The following is a 20,967-nucleotide window of genomic DNA, read 5'->3' as shown; positions in this document are numbered from 1 at the left end:
GCAAACAATCCCTTTTTCCTTTCCCTCTTCCCCTCCTTATTTATCTAGCTGTTTTGCATGAAAGAAACGTTCCCAAAGCATTGTGCTAGCAAGCTGATTTGCATCCTCTTAAACACAGGCATTTGAAGGATTACATTTCCCGCTACAAAAGACAAGCATTGTAACAGAAAACCAAGATGTACATTGCAGCTTCAGGGTTTCATGTGAAGACAGTTACAGGAATTAAACAAAACAGGAAAATGACAAGCTGCTGAAAGGACTATGTTTTTTTATGAAACATTGGAGCTGGCTTCTGCCAGCACCTTGAGCACAGACTTCCCATTGACATAAATTGCAATTGGCTGCAGAAAGTGTCTCTTAAACAAGAGATGGTAAAACCAAGTCAGCCACCAAAAAATCCTACAAAAGGCTAGTTCTACACACACAAAAAATATCTAATAGCTTGTTCAGTAAAACTTCACCAGTTAGCTGACTTCAGAGGTGCTCCAAAGAGCACTGGGCACAATCATTTGGAGAAGGAGGATGGCCACATCTCCTAGTTTCAGTAATCTATCCATAGAAACAACTGAAAACAAACAAACTGTACCATATCTGTTTCATACAAATTGATCCCTGAGGTAATGGGCACAGATACTCCATGACTAGTACTATTATCACTACACTAGAATGCCTGAAGAGAGATGGGCACACTGTTATAACTGGTTCAGCAATCATTCATCCTCTCTCCTTTGTTTTATTTCAGGAGTTCCTACGCACCAAATAGTTGCAGGATGGGAACACAGTCGGGAAAGCTGCCACCTTGGTGTGTTGTGATCTTACTCTTGCCTAAATTTCTGTTTGTGGCTCCTGTTAATCTTAACACCTCTGCTCTTCAATTAAATCAATGGCAAAAGGTGATTTATACAAACTGGAGGGAAAAATCAAAGTGTCTTGGGAATGCATTTAAGCTTGAAGGACCTTTAGGCAGGCCCCATGTGGTCAGTCATATTTTGTATTTGTATTGATATAATTTTTATTGTTCTTTCTTCTTGTTTCAGTGTTGGCAGACAAAGAGGTTCTTTGGACGCTGGAACCTTGTGCTGTTCCTGACCCACATGGGCCATGGTGGATATACAGCTAGTTCAGCTTGCCACTGAGGACAATTTAATTTTGTGTATTGCTGTGAGTTTTTATTACATGTCCTATGCTCTAGTGCATCCTAAGTAAATAGATTATTCTTACTGAGTTATGCATTTAATAAACAGGTTAATTATAACACATCAAGCCCATTCTAATGCTGTTGTCTTCCCTTTAAAATCTAGCAGCCATCCCCTTCTGCAGCATCCATGTTTTCTATGTCAATTTTAATGCTATAGTAATTAAGTCACACTAAAATAACACAACTAATTGCTTTCGGTTCCTTTCTGAAACTCATCCTAATTTCCACTCTTTTCTGTGGCAGATTAAATAAACATGTTGTCTGCACAGCAGGGAAAAAAAAATACCATCTCTCAGTCCAGACTGCAATAAATACCAACTGCAATGCACAAGGCAGGACAAGATTAAAAACATGCTATCTCCTCCAGAGGCGGGATGACCCCTTACAGGTGCAACACAAAGGAACTATCTCGCTCCTGCAGGGATGACAGCGGGGGAAGAGCACATCTAAAGTTAAAATTCAACTGGTAACTTCTGTGATAGGGTTCTAATCTGTGTCTTCTTAGAGCTAGTTTTTTGCTCTGCAAATCCAGTGCCTGTAATTCCCACGGGCAGCAGAGGATGGGTCTGAGGGATTAAGGAATTGGCCCCAACGCTTCAGGGGGCTGCCAGGGTGTCCCCACCAACCTCCCCTATGTGGGGGACAAGGAGTGCTGAGACCCCACCGGTCTGAGGGCTGAGACGGAGCCGAAAGTTGAGTGGCTTTGAGGAATGAAGGCTGCAGAGCTTTCCCTGAGGTAATTTAATTTCTCCTGAACCCTGTTTATCTCTACAGGGATGGACAAAGATCTGAAGGGAGAAGAATGAGGGACTCGGTGTGCCATGGAGCTGGATTTCAGGATAAAACCCAAATCCTTGTCCGTGCTTTGCGTGAGGACTCGGCCCCGGGGCCGGCTGCCTGGGGGACAACGGGGAAATGGGGCAAAAGGGGGCGGTTTTGGGGAGCTGAGGGGCGCGGGGCGCTGACAGGACCCGGCCCCAATGGCGGCGCCCCCCTCCCCTCCCCGCCCCCCCGGCCTTGTTTACCGGCCGCCGCCCGGCCCCGCCCCCTCGCCCCACGTGACCGCCCCTCCACGGCCCCGCCCCCAGAATCACGCGACCCCCCTCCGCCGAGCCGCATCGCTCCCGGATCCTTCCGCCGCGGGGACCTTTTCAGCTCTCTCTCCCTTCCCCTCCCCGCCGCACCCCGGGGGGGGAAACCCCTTTGAGGGCGAACACCCCGAGCGGGGCGGCGAGGGGCCGGCGGGGGATCCTGGAGAGGAGCAGCGGGGGCGGCGCGGAACTACTTCGCTCCGCGGAGGGATCCGAGCCGCCAGCCGCTCGCTGACTGGTTGGGAGGGGGGGAGGGGGAGGCAGGGCCAAGATGGCGGCGCCCTGCGGGCCGGAGGAGGCCTGAGGGGGGGAGCGGCGGCGGGCGGCAGGGGCTGAGGTGAGCGCCCGGCCGCCTCCTGCCCCCGCGGCGGGGCGGCGGCGGGGGGCACGGGCACGGAGGGCGGGGGAGCGGGGGGAGACTTAACGGGGCTTGGGGGGGGTGGGAGACGAGGGGAGGGAGGCTGGGCAGGGGGCGCGGTGTTCTCCCTGTCCCCCCCCAGTGCCCGCTGTCCCCCTGTCCGTCTGTCCCCGTCACGTCCCGCTGTCCCTCCCCGCCCTCACCCCCTCAGCCGTGGGCTCTGGGCGCTGAGGAGCGGGCTCCGGGCTCTCCCCCCTTCCCCCCCCCAGCCCTACTGAGGGGGCTGCGGGTGCTGAGGCGGCCCCGGGGTGCCCCTGCCCGTGCTGGCAGCCCCCCGGGCCTCCCGCTGCCCGCCGGGGCTCCTCGGGTTTTTTTTCTGGCTTGTTGCGGGCTCAGCGGGAAGCCGGGGGGTTGTTTACGTGTGCACGGAGACCTTTTGTCAGCGAGAAGTTGGAAGGGGGCAGCGGGGAAGTTTGCGCTCTGTGGCAGGCAGGCGGGCGGTCGGGGTGCTGCCTGTTAGTCCCTGCTTCTCTCTCTCTCTCCCCCCCCTCCTCCCTTTTCTTCTAATGAGGCTTTTACAAGGCAGTCAGCGAAAAACACATGCCTTAAAGGAGTATGTGATTCAAAACCCACAGACACGGGGATCAGCCTTTGTCTGCAGAACTGTTTTCCAGAGCTGCTTTTTGCACAGACCCTTCCAGGGGACGGTAACGCAGAAGGTTTTCGTTCTTTGTCTGCTCTGCTCGTGTAGTGTCCCAGTGCTGCCTTCCTGGCAAGTTGTTAGGAATCCATCATACCTGAAGCACTACTTAAGCGATCCCATCAGGTAGGGGACTCGTCAGACCCTCCTCAGTTTATGTGTATGAACAGCAGGGAACTGGCAACCGAATATTTGAAAACCCAGAGTCCTAATAATCAGTGCAGGCATCAGGAATACATCTGTCCAGAGTTGATTTTACTTTGCTAAGCAGCAGTAAGGCACCAGATCTGCTTGCTTATCAGAATGAGCTAAGTTATGTTTAAGCTTATAACCGAGGATTTAAAATCCCTTACTCTGTTTAAACAAACAAAACAAAAAGCAGACAAACAACAAGAAAAACACCCCACCTCTTCTGTTTTTTAGTTACCAGCCTCATCACCAGAAGGTTAAATTGTATTTATGTGGGGTGATACCGACTTAGTCAGATGAAAATACAGTCAGAATATCTAATGTGTCATGAGATAGGCTTTAATTAAAATGATTTTATCTTTGGCTGTTTTTCAATCTCAGCTCCTTGACTCTGTTACCTGAGAGTTTACTCTTACGGTGACTAATAAAAAGCAGCCTTATTAAAAGGTTCTCAGGTGGGATGTACTGCCCGATTGCAGATGTGCTGGTGTTTGAAACAAACAAGTTACCTTCAGTAACTTTCTCATTTAATGCTGGCCCCACTTAGAGCTGGGTTGCTGGGACACTGACTTGTACCAACCCCTGATACTCTTACAGCTGTCTGATACCTTGTAACATCGGAAGCAAGCTGCTGATGTGATTATTGCATTCTTACAGAGACTGACTTTAATAGCCTGCAAGACGTAGTCACACACATACATAGCTCTTTGGAAAAGGTATCTTCCATGATAAACAAGTCAAATAGTCAATGCACTCTTCAGTGGTGGAAGCGATACCAGATTTCTATGGCATGTTGTAGCCAGGTGTATGATTTTTTTGCGAGAATATTGCAACTTAGGGTCTTGGTATAGCATGTAGCTGCTGTGTTTTTACATAGTTGAATAGTCCTGAAGACAAGTAATAATGCCTGCCTTGGTAGCATAGACATGTTTTTGGGTATCATATTAAGATACCGAGCAAACTTCTTAAATCAGTGAGCTGCCATCACTTCCCTGGGTATTACTCTTTTTTGGTTTTAATTTAAGAAAGTGACATCATTTGGTTCTGTGTAATGCCTGCTTTAATTCTGGGGGTAGTTAAAATGTCTTGCCTGAGTACACTTGTTAGTTTGCAGGGTTTCAAGGTTTATTGCATTGCAGCATAATGCTTGGAATTTGTTTAAAGGATTCTTTTGGTGGCAAAAAAAAAACCAAAAACAAACAAAAAAAAACCCAGTGCTGCAGAGATTTAGGAGCTTCAGCCATTGTGTTGCTGTGAAATCTAGAGCTCTCCATTCACCTGTTCATGGCTTTAAAAAGATTCCTTCATTCAATCTATTTTCCTCGTGTGCAGTTAATTAAATTGGCATTGGAAAACAGTGCTTTCTCTTATTTATTTGCCATTAATATATATGGTTGCATATAAGGAACTGAGACAATTCCCTTTAAGGTTAGTAACTGACTTGTTAGCATGGCTTCTGCCAAAGGGTTAAGCGTTAAGCTCTGCTGTGTTTGGGCTTTTTTTCAGCATGCATTGCTTTTAAATAATCTTCCCTCTGACAGAAGTTTGATGGGTAGCAATTAGCGTAATGTATTGGCACAGCAGAGTTTCAAAAGAATCTTTAAAAATGCTGAATGTGATTCTCTCTTTTTATTTGAGGGTGTTGGGTTTTTTTTTTTGTGATCTTCCTGCTTCAGTTAAGCACCTGTAACAAAATACGTGAGGGTGAATGTGCTAATGAATTATCTTATAAAATAATTACTGAGTTTAGGAGTGGGATCTTGTATCAGATCTTAAAATAACCAGCAAAATGCAGACTACTAGAAGAAGGCAGACACTCAGATTATTATAAATAAATTAAATGTATTGTATTGCCAGCTGTAATGATCCATCAGATCCGAGGCTTGAATTGATCAGGGCTGTTATTTTTAGGGGGTGAGCAGGGGTGTGATCAGCTGCTTACTGCCCTATTGCCACCGTGGCTTTTTGTCCCTGCTGTCGGTTCTCACTCACTGCTTGTTTTCCGCAGGCACTGTCACTTCTGTGGCAGTAGCGTTTAGTTGTGAAGAAATTACAAAATCAGATATTTCTAGGAAACCTAAAACAGGCTCGAATTCTGGTGTGTCAGATGGGAGGGAGGGAGGCTTATCCTTTTATGACTGCAGAGCATTTCAAAGTTTTGAACGTGAGGGGCTGCTTTCTCATTGAATTTTGCTTTAAAAAAAAAAATAATGGTCAGTGTAAAACACTTCTCTCCTCATTCATGGCCTCTGCCAAAGCAATACCTGTGGGCCTTGAATTGCCTGCAGGGGAAATCAGATGGAAAAAATTAAGTCTCGAGGTCTGGCTTCACTTCAGTGCTGACAGCAGTGGTCTTAAGTTGTTAAAATCCCCCTCTTCCCTCGTTGGTGGGGGTAAATAACCATTTCCTTGCACATCCCAAATTTAACATGTGGTTAACAAAGAGGGATGAAATAACTGCTGGTGCTGACCCCATGCACGCTGCTCTCCCCCCACCAAGTGTTTTTGGTGTTATTATACTGAGTGCTGAGGACATTGTGGAGGAATATGTGTGTGTGCCGAGTGTGCCCCCTCCTCCCCACCCCTCACCGAAGCATAACTGGCACTACCAGCTGCTTTTTCATTTGGCTTGAGATAAAAATACACTGAACTGAAGAACATCTCTTGACAGAAATACTTAGAGAAGTCATAATCTTTTGAAATACTCCGTTATCTCATGCTCAGTTTAGCCAGTTCCAATGAATATTTATGCAGTCTTCCCCTTTTTCTTGAGTTTGCAGCTTAACTATATTGTATTGTCGTTAAATTAGCTTCTGAAAATCTGTTTTTAAAAAAACAACAAATTGGTTATTTGCTTCTTGGTTTCTCCTTCAATTCCTTTAAGCTGGTTCTGAAGTCTTTAAGTGATGGTACTTAAAGTTCGTACTTTAAATTTGTCTTTATAAAAGGCCTTGAGTATAGGAATGAGAAGCTTGCTATTGATGTTTGTGTCTTCCAGTGAGACCAAAATGTTGCATTTTAAAAGGTAATTAAATGTTTGTGTTTTTTTCAGTCTTTACTACTTAGTCCCTCGGATATTTCATATAAAACTAATAAAAATGTTAGCGAAGAGTCAGTGCCTCAAACTGCGTGGAAAAGTTACTTAACTTTGTTTTAATCCTGGCAGTTTAAAGCATGGCTGCATGGATGTGGAAATTCTTCTAATAGGGGAATGATTGCAAGAGCCTGGGATGGAAGAATTACAGGTTCATTTTGTATACCGTGTGTTTGAGAAGAAAGACGTGGCCGTGATGTGATGCTATAAAGGTTTCAGGGTGATCCAGTTCACCACGGATGTTACAGCAATCCCAGATGCAAAATACCATGGCTTTCGGTGGTGATCTCACTGCTTTACAAGATAGTGGAAGTTCCCTGACTTGGCCTGTCCTGGGTTCCTTATCTACGGGATTTGAAAATCCCATCCCAAATTACTGATGGGATTATTCGTAAATCACAGGTACCACAGCTCCTGGGAATTGCGCTTCCATCTTCCGGAGCGTGGTGCTTTCATGTTTAAGTACAATGCCTGTTGCATGTAAACTACTTATTCAGCTGTCTTTGCCTAAAAATAAAAAAAAAAAAAAGAAAAAGAAAAGAAAACGTGTGACAGTTCAACACCATTGCTGGAATTCCCTGCTTTGTTCATTTGTGTTGGGCACCGTGGTCCCAGTACTAGGTTAGAGGAGCCAGGACTTCAAATCCGTTCCTCACAAATGACAATTTCAAAGGAGATCTTGGATCAAGAAAACTGATTTGCCTTTTAAAAATGTGACTGCTTGTGTGTAGAGGGGTGACAACATTGCACTGTTTTTATGTGATTTCAGCAGATAAACATTGCGTTAAATGAAATGACTCTGTAATACTGTCCCATGTTCTGACCTAGGTCAGAATACTTTTAATATTTTGAATGCTGCCTTCTGGAGTGGAGATTGCTTCACTCCACATGAAGCACATTGAGCACACAATCGACTGATAGACGAGTTCATTTAGATTACGCTGCATTTATTGGCACGAGGTCACTGGAGCCGCCAGGTTGAATTAGGGAGCTTGGGAAGCTCTTAGTTACCTCCACGTGGAGTTACCACGAACTAAGGTTGTGTTGTCAGCCTCGCTTTTATCTGATCATGGTGTTCGTGTGGGCCATCAGGCCAATAGTGAGAAGTCTGGAATCCTTTGACCTGCTGAGCACTGAAACCTGAATTTTCCACATCTGACTGAAAGCATAGGAATAAAAATAAAAAATAAAAATAAGGAATAAAAGCGTTGGTTGTGGTGAGGAGTCCGTGATTCTGTGCGTGCAGTTGCTTTGGCAGTGGGGTGGGGGAACAAAGGCAATAGTGTTGACAAGGTCTTGATGGGGTAAAACAACAAAAACCAGAGACTGATGTTTGTGCTGCTTTAATTCCTAAAACAGGTTTTGCTTGCAGCTGATCTGGGGGTGTGGTCGTGTATCTCTTTTGTTAACAAGGCTTTAGACAATAATTCAGGTTGCTCGGTGAATCTCTTGCTTAACCATAGCTGAGGCTGTAACCCGATGGAAACTGAGGCACCTTTGTTAGCAAGCCCTGTCGGACTCAAAGGCAGAGTTCTCAGAAATGAACAGATTCCTGGGAGGGAACCATATCCCCGTAGGGCTCTGCACTGGTGTTCTGGGGCTGTGTGTGTTCAGGGTATCTGAATACATCTGGAATTTAACAAATTTACTATTAGTGTGGTTCGTGCAAACTAACAAAGCCTTGACTCCTGAAAATGAGTAACAAAGGAGGAGGTTGACCCCTTAGGGTGCACGGATGAGTGACTTAAAACTTTTTGGAATGGATGGTTTTGCTCTTTGAACGTTGTTTCCCCTCTCAACAGCAAGCTCCTTGAGGAAGAAGTTGAAGCTTGGAAGTCTGCACAATATAGAGTCAAAAAAATAACCCACAGAACCAGCAAATCCCACCCCGAATCTTTTTGGAAAGCAGACCGGAATCTGTTATGCATTTCAGTAAAAAGTGACTCTTCTCCCCACCCCCAAGTTTCCATTTTATTATCTTTAGTTGAAAGTCTTGCTTATAGTACCAGCCGGTTTTTAAATCTGCAGTTTTTAAGGTCTTGCCAGCACGGGATGCAAAAAGAGATGGCATTCAGCTCTTGCATTAGCAGACTGCTGGCTGCTGGGAGAGGAACAGAAATCTTACTTGGACTGCTCAGCTCTGATCGTCGAAAATCGAGGGTGTTTTTGTGTTCTGGCACTGCGATTACTGAAAGCCTGTAAGAAAGTTTGTTGCTATAGAAATGCCTGTGGTGTGTGTGGTGCTATGTTATCACCTTTGAATTTGCAATCAGTGCCAAATTAAGTAAGCTGATGGCTTGTGTCCCTAATAAAAGTGACCTTGGGCAGCTTTGCAACTAGGAAGTGATATGTTGCAAATGACGAAGTTTGCCGGTAGACGGGTTAACTCCTGCCATCCAGTAACTCTGTCAAACACGCGCTTTCAAGAAAATAATGCATATATAAGTAATTAGAGCATTATCTCCTAAAATAGAACACTGATATATGGTCCTTAGCTAATGTGTAACAGTGTTTTGACTGGAGACTTAGGCAGTTAGAGTAATTATTCTGGAGTCAGAAATTGGTGTGATAAGAGAAGACGTGTGCGTGTGTAAGATTTTACTTACCATAAATAAAACTCTTCAGCAGCTTCTTAAGGTTCACAGTGCAAAGCTATAATCCTGTTGTGAAGGCCATCTAGTTTGAGGCCATTGCACAGCCTAACCTATGGGCAATTGCAGGAAGGACAACTGTGCAACACTTCTTGGGGTTTTTCAAAGAGAGGGCTGACTTATACCTAGCTCTGCTGTTCTTGGTAAAGAATTTAGCATTGTCCTGAATATACGCAGTTTGGTAAGGAAGAAATAATTTGTACCTTTTGTTAATCTGTTCCTGCTTTTTTTCTTTATTAGTGATCATGAAAGGTGTGTGGTTGACAGCACTGCAGACAGAAGCTCAACGCATCCACAGAACAGGTGCAGTATATACAGTTGCAGTAAAAAAAAAAACACAAAAACCTTGCATGGAAACTTGGTCATGTGTCAGTCCATATAGGAAATGAAAAATATATGCTAGCTGGAAGGAGGGGAGAGAAGAAACCCTTGCTGACAAAATTGGTGTGATGTGAAGCCAGATTCTTTCTGCCACTTTGAAAGGTTCAGCGTAGGGTTCTTACGGGTGGATGATAACTTAGTCCATTTTGTGTTAGGTGTGATAACTATGTCCTTCCCTCACTGCTACATGGAAGGAAGCCACCTAAAAAGCCCCAGTTTAGATTTACTCTTCCTTAGTACTGTGAAGGTGACCAGAGCCATTTAATCTGCACAGTATTGTTTGTAGTAATCTATACAGCTTGTGCACTCTGGGGTTTTTAATATATAATGCACGGATTCTACATGTGAAAATGAGGTATGTTGTGCTGCGAAGCTTGTAATTTAGTATGCACGGATGGCCAAGCAACGGCAGCTGTAGTAACCCTAACTGAGTTTCTGAACAGCTGCAACCTGGCCATATTGCAAGTGTTAAAGCACAGATCTATTAGTATGCAATAATGGAAAGCCGAGGGCAGTGAATTTCTCATCTAGCCACAGGAGTGGAAAAGGATCTCGAGCTGCATATTTCTTCCAGAGTCTAGACTACTGTGCGGAGTGCTTGAAAGGTTGGTTGAGGAGGAATTGCTGTAAGAAAATGATAATGGAGTGATTCCAGGGAGCTATTTGCATTTTATTCAAAACTTCAGTTTTAGTTGACTTACCTGGAGAGCAAATAAAAAAAAAAAATAAACCTCCTGAAACAGAACGAACGGTTTGACAGTCCCCAGTCTGTGTACACTATCCAAGGTATTCCATATGATAGATTAATGTCTTAAAAACAAACAAACATTTTCTCTTACAGCTTTTATTGCAGGTGTGTAAGTTCTAGCAATCTTTTCAGTGTAAAACTGTTAAATGGGCAATACTGCAGAAAAGAAATAGAGAAACAAGAAATCTAAGATAGAAAGGGAAAAAGGAAAGCTCATTTATCTGTTATCTTTTTGCTCCTAGTCTGGTAGAGGCACCAATGAGGAACTTCCTGAAATTTTAACCTCCACGTTCACGTTAGTACATGCATCATGGCACAACAAGGAAATGTTGGTGAGCTCCTCTCAATGCTGGATTCTCCAAGTCTGGGTGTCCTGGAAGACATAACAGCTGCGTTCAAAGATAATCTCATTTGTGGTATGTATCCTTAAAAGTTGTTGGAGGTAGGGATTTGCTTTTACACCAACAAAGGTAGAATAATGTGATGGTGTTCTCTATCAAATACACTCTTTTGCAAATGTGACTTGAAGGAAACTCTTAGTATTTGGGACTTAAATTGCTTGAAGGGTTGAAGGTTCTCTTCAGTCTGTTTTGCTTAATGGCATGTCTCTTGGAAGGTTTGTTAAATAATTGTTAAAATGCTGTTATAAAATGATTGGATTTTTCTGGGGCATAACCTCAAGTTGTGGGCTGATGACGCTTTCTTTGTCAAGTGTAAAAAGAATTGGGTGTCATGCCCATTATGGGAACTAGTGGGATTTTGCTTGTTCAGAACAAACAAGTAAAAACCTGACCTTAAACAAAACTTCAGACGCAGACTTTATTTAAAAAATGCTCTCTGCTGCTAAGGCATCTCTTATGTTGATGGTGCCTTTTCAGAGAACGAGAGCATTGTTAATCTCCTTATCCCTGAGGTTGTTCTTTATGCTGAAGGGAGAGAATATAAAATTGCTCCTGAACTCTTTGCCCCTGCTGGGTAAAACATTCTTGCAGTTAGCTTCATCTAGGTTTTTAAGGTTAGGCAGTGCCTCAGTAATTGTTCTTCATTTAAACAACAAAACAAATCAAAATACACTGGTTACTTTCCTACTGAACGCAATGTAATTGCTTGAATGGTCATGAACTAGTGAACGTAGCTGAGAGGTCTCATTTTCTGAAAGGTCTGAGACAGTAGGTACTAGTTTGTTATAAATTGTGCAATAGTTGTCGCAAAGTTGGGCAACATTCCTGTAATAAATGCTTCATATCTTGTATATTGAGAATGTACTTTTTTTTTTTTTTTTGTCTTGTTGCAAACAAACTGATAGACCGTGGACCTATGCTTGTGAACAACCTGGTAGACTATTACTTGGAAACCAATTCTCAGCAGGCACTGCATATACTGTCCACACTACAAGAGCCTCATGACAAGGTAAAAAAAAAATAAACAAAAAACTACTGCTGTTAATTATGGCAAATTTTAGTTTGGTAATTAAAGAAGCATTTAAATAGTATCTGCTTGTATTCTGTTTTTACATTCTGATACGTAATTACCTTGTTGTAGACATGTAGTATCTCTTTATCAAAAGTAGGGTGTTTTTTTTCAATCTTTAAAATGTTCCATTTCATGGGTTGCTTAAACTGGCACGATTTACCAAAGAACCTCTAAAATTTGACTATTTTGAAGAATGTTTGTTCTTTGCATCAATGCTGCTGCTTGTTGAATGTTAGATTTATTAGCCTGAAACAATCGGAGTATTTTTTGGAGCAGGTAACCATCTTTAAATAGATTGAGAGAGTGGCACTAGAAATTTTTATTTTGGTTGACCAGATTTTTAGCATTTGGTTCCTGTATATTTGTAAAATGCCCTTAGTTTCTACAACTGACAATAGCAAACTGGTGAATATAGATTTATTTTTTTTTGAATATATATATTTAACTGATGTATATTCTTTTTCATCAAACAAAACTTCCCTTTTTCTACCACTCTAAAATCCTCTCTCAGCACCTTCTGGACAAAATTAATGAATATATGGGCAAAGCTGCTACCCGTTTACCCATTCTCTCTCTACTGGGACATGTGATAAGACGACAACCATCTTGGAAACATAAGCTTTCTCAAGCACCTCTCCTACTTTCTTTACTTAAATGTCTCAAGGTAAGAACTGTGTTACTGTTGTCTATTAAAACACTTGTACACTTGAAGTAAGCATACATACTTGTAATGAAAGGCATTTATTTTCTGTTTTGATGTCATTTAGTTACTCTGTGAGTAGAGAGAAAATACAGAGGCACACTGGAAAAATTGTAACTGAATACTCTGTGCTGCTCCTCTTATTACTGACAATCCTGTCTCTGACAGCATCTGGCACTATATAATTTTGAGTTAGGGTTATTTAAAGTTCACTACAACTTTTAAAAAGAAGTCAAAGACGAAGAGCCATTGGTGAAGCTGATGGTGATATACTCTGCTCCATCTGCAGTGCAGCTGAGCCATACAGCAGACTATTCCATGGTGAAATTCCCTTTGAATTAGTAGAATTTCCCATCTTAGCTGCAGACATGCTGGCGTGTAAAGAGGTGTCTATCTGGAGTATAAAGAGAATAGAGGAGGCAGAAGAAGAAAGATCCGTAACATTTACTATGTCCCATCAGCCTGGAAGGGCTCTTGGGATATACCAAGAACAGCTTAGCAGCATCTGGCCACAGGCTTACCTGTGCCATTCATGCCCCTCTCCTGGCAAAGCAGAGGAACTACTGAGGAAAACATACGTTGAATTGGGGAGGCAAGCAGGGACTGTACTGGGAAAGAGTTTAAACATAGCCTGTGTCATGTCCTAAAATTTGGTCTTTATTACTGTTTCATCTAGCTAAAGATTTTTGCTACCATACCCCTTTCTCTCAGTGTAAGCCAGGGGGTTCTGGTTGTTTGAGTTACTGCTTTATGAAATATTTAGCAGCTGGAGTCATCAACCAGGCATTGTTTACACTTGCATGCCATACAGCAATGGCTCCCTCAAGTCTCAGTGTTTTAACAGTACTAAGGGTTTTTTTTTGGTTCACATTTGAAGCCTCTGAAGCTGAGAAAAGCTAGCTTTTAATTTAGTGAAGATTTAAAACACCAAATTTATATAACTTGTCATGTTAATCATCCTGAAAACTTGATGTGGCAGGTAATTTGTTCGCAAGATGCACAAAGGTAAGTTTGCGTGAATACAGGTTTCATAGAAAAACTTCTGACCTTTGTGTTGGTAATTGACCAACATCCTTGAATATCCTGATCAGATTTGCAGTTTTGTATGCTCTGAACACCATGTGCTTGGCTCTGTGGAGTAGGAAATGCAGTACGTAAGATGCTTCACATACCAGTAATATTTTTTTTCCTACTTAATTGATGGAACTGTGGTGATGTTCCCTTTTTAAGTCAAGTCTTTTTTACAGAAAAGCAGGAGGCAAATGACAGGACAGGAGCAAGAATCTCAAATCTTTTTCTTAGATTTATTCTGGATGAAAGAGACAGTAACTTTGGTCCATTAAGATATGGTAGGTTTCAGACCAATTCAAAGTAGAGAACTTTTTCCATGATGATGATTCCAGTGCTTACTTCATCCTTGGAAAAATTAAGTTAAACTCTCTTAACTGACTAATGCAAGTTTTTTCCCTTCTTGCAGACTGACACAGATGTAGTAGTACTCACCACAGGTGTCCTAGTGCTAATAACCATGTTGCCAATGATTCCTCAGTCTGGCAAACAGTACCTTCATGATTTCTTTGGTATCTTTGGGCGTCTCTCAGCCTGGTGCTTGCAGAATCCAGGTGAGATTTCAACTTTGTTACGTGCAGTTATGGTGTAGCAGTATTCTTGAGACTCTTATGCAGCTGATGAGCACATTCTTTTGTGAGACTCTTAAAGGTCTGAGATTATTTAAATGCAGAAGATTGTGTATTAAGATTACAGACTATTCTGTTCTTTGATAATATTGGGCAGTGCTGCTTTGCTCAAAAGTTAGCAAACTCTTAGATTCTCTAGTGTGGTGCTGCTGTTATCTGAAGTTTTACGGGACAGAAATGCTACTTTGATGGCAGTGAAAAAGCAGAGATTGATGTTAATGGGTAGAAAAAGGAAAAACCGCTAACGTTTGAAGCAGATATTTGGGAATTTGAGTTTCCCAGGTGTGAGTGGGGAGGGGGAAGAAGCAACATGTAAGAATTCCTTTCAATATACAATTATCAATGACAGTTATAATTATCATGAAAGTGTTGGCAAACCTAGTCTTCTCAGTCACAACACTGGTTTTGCTGAATTTTTTGTAAGCTATCTGAGATCCAACACTGTAGCTACTTATGTATGTCTTACGGATATATGAACAAATGTTGTGTTAAGCACATAAAGATACTATTTACAAAGCAATGTAACATTGCCCGTGACAACGGGCAAGGTTGGAATTTACAGAAAAGAAATACGGCTAGTAAGAGTCAAGTCTGTTGTGAACGTGTTTTCTGTGAAAGACAAACTTCTAGTTTTTACTTTTGAAGTGAAGCATGCCTTAATTTTCTTTAATCGTTCAGGCCATCATGCAAACTCCGTATTTAGAGTGTTTAGAGTGGCTTCAGGTTTTTTATTTGAGTAGAAAATACTGTGCTGTAAAGACTAATTCTAATGAGTATCCTGTCATTCTTAATGGTCCATATCTAATTTTTGGTTTTGCTGTGAGCTGATGAGAATGGGTTGTCTGTTTTCTAAGAAGACTTCGTGGCTTTTAGGGACTATTAGTGTTTCAGAAGACTTGTTCCATTTAGCATTTCAAATGTAAAAACAGTTTGCTTGCATTCTTAGAAATCTTGTTCTTCAGTGTAGTGAAAAAGATTCTAACTATTTTTTCCAGGTCACGTGGCAGAGATTTATCTTGTCCATCTTCATGCCAGTGTTTATGCTCTTTTTCATCGTCTTTACGGAATGTATCCTTGCAATTTTGTCTCCTTTCTGCGTTCTCACTACAGTATGAAGGAAAACTTGGAGACCTTTGAAGAGGTAGTGAAGGTAAAATGCTGCTCATCACTGTATTGTCTGAGACAAAAAATTCATAGCTGTGTAAAGGCAGTTGTGTGTTAAGTTATAACACAGACTTTGGTTTAACTGAGACCTGCTCAACTCTACAGACAGGCTATTAAAGGACTGAAATCTCATTTGGGAACAAGATCGTCTCTTGAGTCTGTGATGTTATGTGCTAACTTTAAACATCTGTTAAATGAAAATTCTGACCTATTGAGATCAGCAGGTTGCTCATCAGTTTTGTGTATTTTAGTGCAATCAGAAAAATGTAGTTTTTTTTTTTTTTCTCTTGCTCATCCAGCCAATGATGGAACATGTGCGAATTCATCCGGAATTAGTGACTGGATCTAAGGACCATGAACTGGACCCACGAAGGTATATACACATTCTCTCTGCTATTAAGGAAGTCTATAAGTGACCGGATTTTAGCTGAGTTATTTCAGAAGGCTTACAGTAAAAACTTTTCTATCAACAACAGCGTGTGCCAGTGGTGTTTCACCATCCATTTTCATAGGTACACCAGGTAAATGCATAGAATTTCTTCATCCAAGCTTACAGATGGATGAATAAGAATCATCTTTTGTGAAGGGCCATGAACAATGATGTTGGGGTTCTAAATTCATTTGGTATCTGAGATAGAATCTGTCTTTTACTTAAGTTTACTTTCTTAATTTTATGACGTAACAATGAAACGTTCTCATAAAATTCTAAAAAACTTTGCTTATAGTAAGTAAAGAGAAACTACTGGTGTTGACCTGCTTCATTGGCTTAAGGTTTGGGTCACGTCTTTGGTTTGTTGAAGTACTTGGTGGGATTTGTGTTGAAAACGACTTCAGTGTGTCTTGTTTTGGTACCTAGATATTGGTTCAGTTAACAGATCAATTCTTTTAACAGGTATGTTTTAACATCAGTTGTATTAGTTTTCTTTAGAAATAGGCTCATTTGCCTGCAGCAGCACCACTTGCTGCTTTTCTCTTGTCTCCACAGGCCCAGCCACTGAAGAGGAGAAATTGACTCTTGTTGCTGCACAGTAGTGCTCTTGCCCTGCTTTTCAGAGCCACTAGGAAAACACTACTAAATGGGAACCTATTGAATATCACAATGCTCAGTTTTGCAGGCTTCTCTCAGACAGGGAGAATGGGTACGGAGGGAGGGTGGCGCCACTAAGGAGTTCAATTGGCACAAAACTAACTGTTGAAGCCTTCTGATCTGGTATCATTCACATATCTTACATTCAGAAGTGACTCAGCCTTTAATAGACAGCCTTCTGTGTTTTCTCTTCTTTACAGTGAACTTCCATCCCCTGAAATATTGGACAGATCTAATATGGCTGCTAACTTTAGTGAGGAAAAAAAATCAGAATGAAGGAAGTAGTAATAATAAAGGACGTTCCCAAAGCTTAGGAGGAAAAACACAAACCTGAAACTGGCATTGCGGATGGTGATTGCTTAAATAATATAATTCCCTCATTGCTGGCATTTCTAAATTTTGACCAACATCTGAGTCTAGCTGAGCTGATTTCTACAGTTGCTGAAGCTCAGGATCAACCAAGTCTTCATATGCTATTCCTCCTTTCCAGAGTGCTCCATGGCAGACCTTTATGGATCTCTGTGTCAAAGCTGTTTGTCTCCTATTTGAGACCCCATTTTATAAGTCATCTGGTTGCAATTTCTGTATGCTGCCTTGTTCCAGTTCTGGCTGGGAGTATGCAGGGCTGTCTGGAACAAATGAGCCATCCTATAAGCCAATTCCTGATGTCTCCAGGAACCCTTGTTTGTAACAATAATTGACTAACTTACTCTTTTGGATCCAAAAACTGTCTGCAGGTGGAAAAGACTAGAAACTCATGATGTTGTGATAGAATGTGCCAAAATCTCCCTGGACCCTGCAGAAGCCTCGTATGAAGATGGCTATTACTCTGCATCTCGGAAACCCTGTACAAACTTAAAACATCATCAAACTGACCCCAGTGCCAGCCATTACATTGACACACAGAGCAGCTATGGTAAGATCTGCCTGATGGCTAATGAATACCCATTTCCTGGAAGAAAATGGGCCTTAGAGCAAAGAGGCATCTTATTATCTCACTTGAAGTCCAGTTCTTGGGCACTGGAAAACAAACTTTCATTTAAAACACATATGTATATTTACATAGGCGTGCATGCTCTGATCATGCAGACATTCAGAATGTTGACAAAGTTGCCTTTTCAGTGCCTCTGCCTGCCCCTCAAAACAACCAAACCAAAAAAAACCAAAAGCTGTAGTATGTAATATATGCAATAGATATCTTCTGGTGTTGGAGGAAAAGTTTCTTGTTTGCTCGCTATGGCTGTGTACGTTGTGTATGTTGAACAGACTTGAAATGTCTTGCTTAAAAGCCTTTACTACTAGCCAAAAGAATCATTGATTTACATTTGATATGTAGTATACTTCTAATTTATGTTTCTTAAACTTTCAGGGACTTCTACCCCATATTCCACTCCTCGGCTAACACTATCACAAATGCCAGGGCAGCTACCTCAGATTCTGAGCCCACAGTCAATACAGCTGTCAACTGAGCCACAGCAGGTAAAGCAGAAGGTTGTATGCAGCATGCATTTAATGCCTTGCACTTTGCTTGTAGTTTCCATTGACAAAACCCCAAAATCACATTTCGGAGAAGCACTGAATTCTTCAGAACTTAGTGTGTATTTCAGATTTATTCCCATCTGGTTTCCTATATCAGAGTGTAGATGTGCATGTTTGACAGTGCACACATTCTTTTTCTGAGCTTTGCTGATTTGTGTTCGTCGTGTATTGGTTTTGCATAGGTTACCATCTGGAGTCCTTCTGCAGTTTGTGGTATGACCACTCCACCAACCTCCCCTGGAATTGTCCCATCAGAATCATCCCAGTCTTCATCGCAACCTTACAGCAAAGCTTTTGGCACATCTGGTACGTGCTGCATTTTTTGGATTAGGCCTTAAAGATTTATTAAAATAGAAATTCTGGCTGAAATTTTTGCTGTCAGCTTCTTAAACGGGGTTGCAGCACTCTGCTGTTTGATAGGTTTAAGTCATTACTTCTGTGAATGGAGTACCTGGTCATCCAGAGTAGTACTAATGCAAACAGTGAGACAAATTGCAATTAATTCAGTGCCAAAGTCTGAAACAGCCCCATTGGAAACTGTGTGTCTTTATCTTGGTAGATAGTGGAAAGAGATGTAAGAAGTAAATGGCTGAGATACTGTTTAAACATACAGTTCTTCACATATAATTCTCAACTGAAAGGAGGAATGGGGATCCTTGCTGAGGAAACTTTTGCTCCCCCTTTTCAGCAGGGGGTAAAGGAACACCTTTGGGAACGCCAGCCACATCTCCTCCACCCAGCACTTCAGATGACTTTGTGCATGTTTCACTTCCTTCAGCTGCTGCCACACCACCTAAAAAGGTACAACAAAATTCTTCTGCCAAATAAATCTGACTTGTTATTGACTGGCTGTGCATGCAATGACTGTAACTGAGGAAAATCAAAGTAACAGACTTAGTGTGGCATTCTATTGTAAAACCTCATTTTCTTCTAAGGTTAGACTGCTTTTGACTACTTTTACCATTTCTAGTTACACAGTTTTTGTGTGATGGTGTAAACGTGCACATATCTGCAGAAATTTTCTTTCTATGAAACTATCCAAGAGGTTTGTTTCCAATAGACGTCTGATGCAAAGAATATGTATGTTGTCTTTTTTTTTTTCCAGGAGGACAAATCAGATTCTGGGAGGCCTTTATTGTACCGACAACAAAATGTCACAAACAGTGATAAGTCATTGGGTAAACTCCACTTTCCTCTCCCTATTTTCAATAACTTACTTTAAACAAATCCTGTTTTTATTTATGTGTTCCAACTGCCAAATGCTTTTCCAAAGGTTTTTCTGTTTTTTTCCCTGAGTTCTTCATAGTTCCAGAATCCTGCCTTAAACTGTGATTCAAACCTTTCCATGATGCTTTTGATTTCATTTTAACTATTCACCTTCAGAAGTAGCCTGCATATTTGTTTTTTGTTCTTTATTAACTGGCCTATTTGCCCCCTCATGCATATTTAAATTTAAATATGCAGATCAACACTGAAGTTTGGAAAAGGATTTTTTTTAAAGCTGATGCTTTGAGGGTGAATTTTTTTAGAAGCAACAAGTTTTACTTTAAGTTTTTACTGAACAAATTATGTCACATGTGCAGCCTTACAATTTGATCCAGATATGAGGATAGATACGCTTCCTTTAAAGACTTTTGGAAAAACTTTGTTTGCTATCCACAATTGTATTTCTGTACTTGAACTGTTTCTTAAAGTCCTGTGGAATATTGAAAGCAACAGTGGATGGTTGAGGAACTCAACTTCTAATAGGTAAATCTAGAATCCTTTCCATTCTCTGTCATCTACACCTGTGACAGCTCTAGAAGGGGATTTGGGCACTGTTTGAAACCTCTATAATGTGCATCTTTAGTATCCTCAAGGTGGAGATGATAGTGAAACTTAAGCTGGTTTTCCCTGCTGAAGTGTTATAGCAACACTGGAATCTGAACTTCCTGAATCACAAGAGCAGGCTAGCTTTTTCAGTGGGTTCCTAATCTGTTCCTGAGCTGTGAGCATGAGGTTTCTATCCTGCATGCCTTTGTGTGTTTATCCCTGGCAGCTGGCTCACAGTTCTGATCAGCAGTCACATACGGTCAAGTTTGTATTATATCAGCTTACTACACCTCCTTTTTGGGGTGTTTGGGGGGTATGTCCTCGAGTAGTCAAATCAGAAGCCAAGAGGGAGTTTAAAGCTAATGTAGAAGTACAGTTGTCGCACTACATATTGGCTGCTTTTTTATTTATTTAATGGGTTCAATTGCAGACAACACATCCTTACTTGTAGAGGAGGCCACCTACACTTGTTGTGCAGTAGCAAATGTTAAGTTTACAAAACTACACTTCTGGATTGGGACAAACATGTGACTAATCTCGGAACTGGTTTCCACAGGAACAGATGCTTCCTCAAAAGAGGAAAGAGGGACACATTTAATCTTATCCCTTACAGCAATATAAGGCTTGTTTTGTGCTGTAATAAGGCTGGACAAAACAGCATCTATACAAATAACTTTTTTTCTTTTTTTCAGACACACCTGGTAGTAAAAGTTCAGTAACCTTAAGTGATCTTCCGGAGTTTTTAGGTGGTTTGTCTTTTGAAGATAGTGCTGAAAAGGACAGAGAGGAAGGTAATTTCTGTTATCTTTATAAACATCTTAGCTAAGGAAATGTTTTTAATGTTGAAATGTAAGATTCTTGGCTTGTGCTTGATTGTTTTGCCTTGTATCGCTGCTGTTCTCAGTATTCTCTAGGGTAACTTTCATATGCTTAAATACCTTCGCTGTGAGCTTTGCCGTTAATTAATTTTAAACGTGTCATTTCTGGGTCTACGATATGGGAATTCTTGTTGCAACCTGCTTTATTCCTTTGAAAAGTTGCCCAATGCTGAAGACTAGTACCTAGAACTCAGACTTGTTTGCTGA

The 20,967-nt window shown here is 41.5% G+C and overlaps 1 protein-coding gene across 3 annotated transcripts in view; it reads left to right on the top strand.

Annotated features, from left to right (window-relative positions):
• Positions 1 to 2,576: 2,576 nt before the first annotated feature.
• The window catches only part of TSC1 (TSC complex subunit 1), a 29,012-nt gene continuing 10,621 nt past the window's right edge, over positions 2,577 to 20,967 (top strand). For 2 of the 3 annotated variants that reach the window (XM_032200142.1, XM_032200141.1), the window contains exons 1-14: positions 2,577 to 2,626; positions 9,522 to 9,584; positions 10,653 to 10,826; positions 11,717 to 11,820; positions 12,395 to 12,547; positions 14,061 to 14,205; positions 15,276 to 15,430; positions 15,744 to 15,817; positions 17,269 to 17,447; positions 17,901 to 18,010; positions 18,253 to 18,376; positions 18,759 to 18,871; positions 19,176 to 19,248; positions 20,575 to 20,673. In XM_032200142.1, coding sequence (XP_032056033.1) covers positions 10,721 to 10,826; positions 11,717 to 11,820; positions 12,395 to 12,547; positions 14,061 to 14,205; positions 15,276 to 15,430; positions 15,744 to 15,817; positions 17,269 to 17,447; positions 17,901 to 18,010; positions 18,253 to 18,376; positions 18,759 to 18,871; positions 19,176 to 19,248; positions 20,575 to 20,673 — 1,435 coding nt within the window. In that variant the 5' untranslated portion in view covers positions 2,577 to 2,626; positions 9,522 to 9,584; positions 10,653 to 10,720. The remainder of the gene's footprint in view (positions 2,627 to 9,521; positions 9,585 to 10,652; positions 10,827 to 11,716; positions 11,821 to 12,394; positions 12,548 to 14,060; positions 14,206 to 15,275; positions 15,431 to 15,743; positions 15,818 to 17,268; positions 17,448 to 17,900; positions 18,011 to 18,252; positions 18,377 to 18,758; positions 18,872 to 19,175; positions 19,249 to 20,574; positions 20,674 to 20,967) is intronic. The other variant, XM_032200143.1, reaches the window with a different exon arrangement.

The sequence above is a fragment of the Aythya fuligula genome, chromosome 19, assembly GCF_009819795.1.
Source record: "Aythya fuligula isolate bAytFul2 chromosome 19, bAytFul2.pri, whole genome shotgun sequence".
Taxonomy (NCBI): domain Eukaryota; kingdom Metazoa; phylum Chordata; class Aves; order Anseriformes; family Anatidae; genus Aythya; species Aythya fuligula.
The sequence above is the reverse complement of the archived record's forward strand: the minus strand, read 5'-3'. Positions and strand labels throughout refer to the sequence as shown.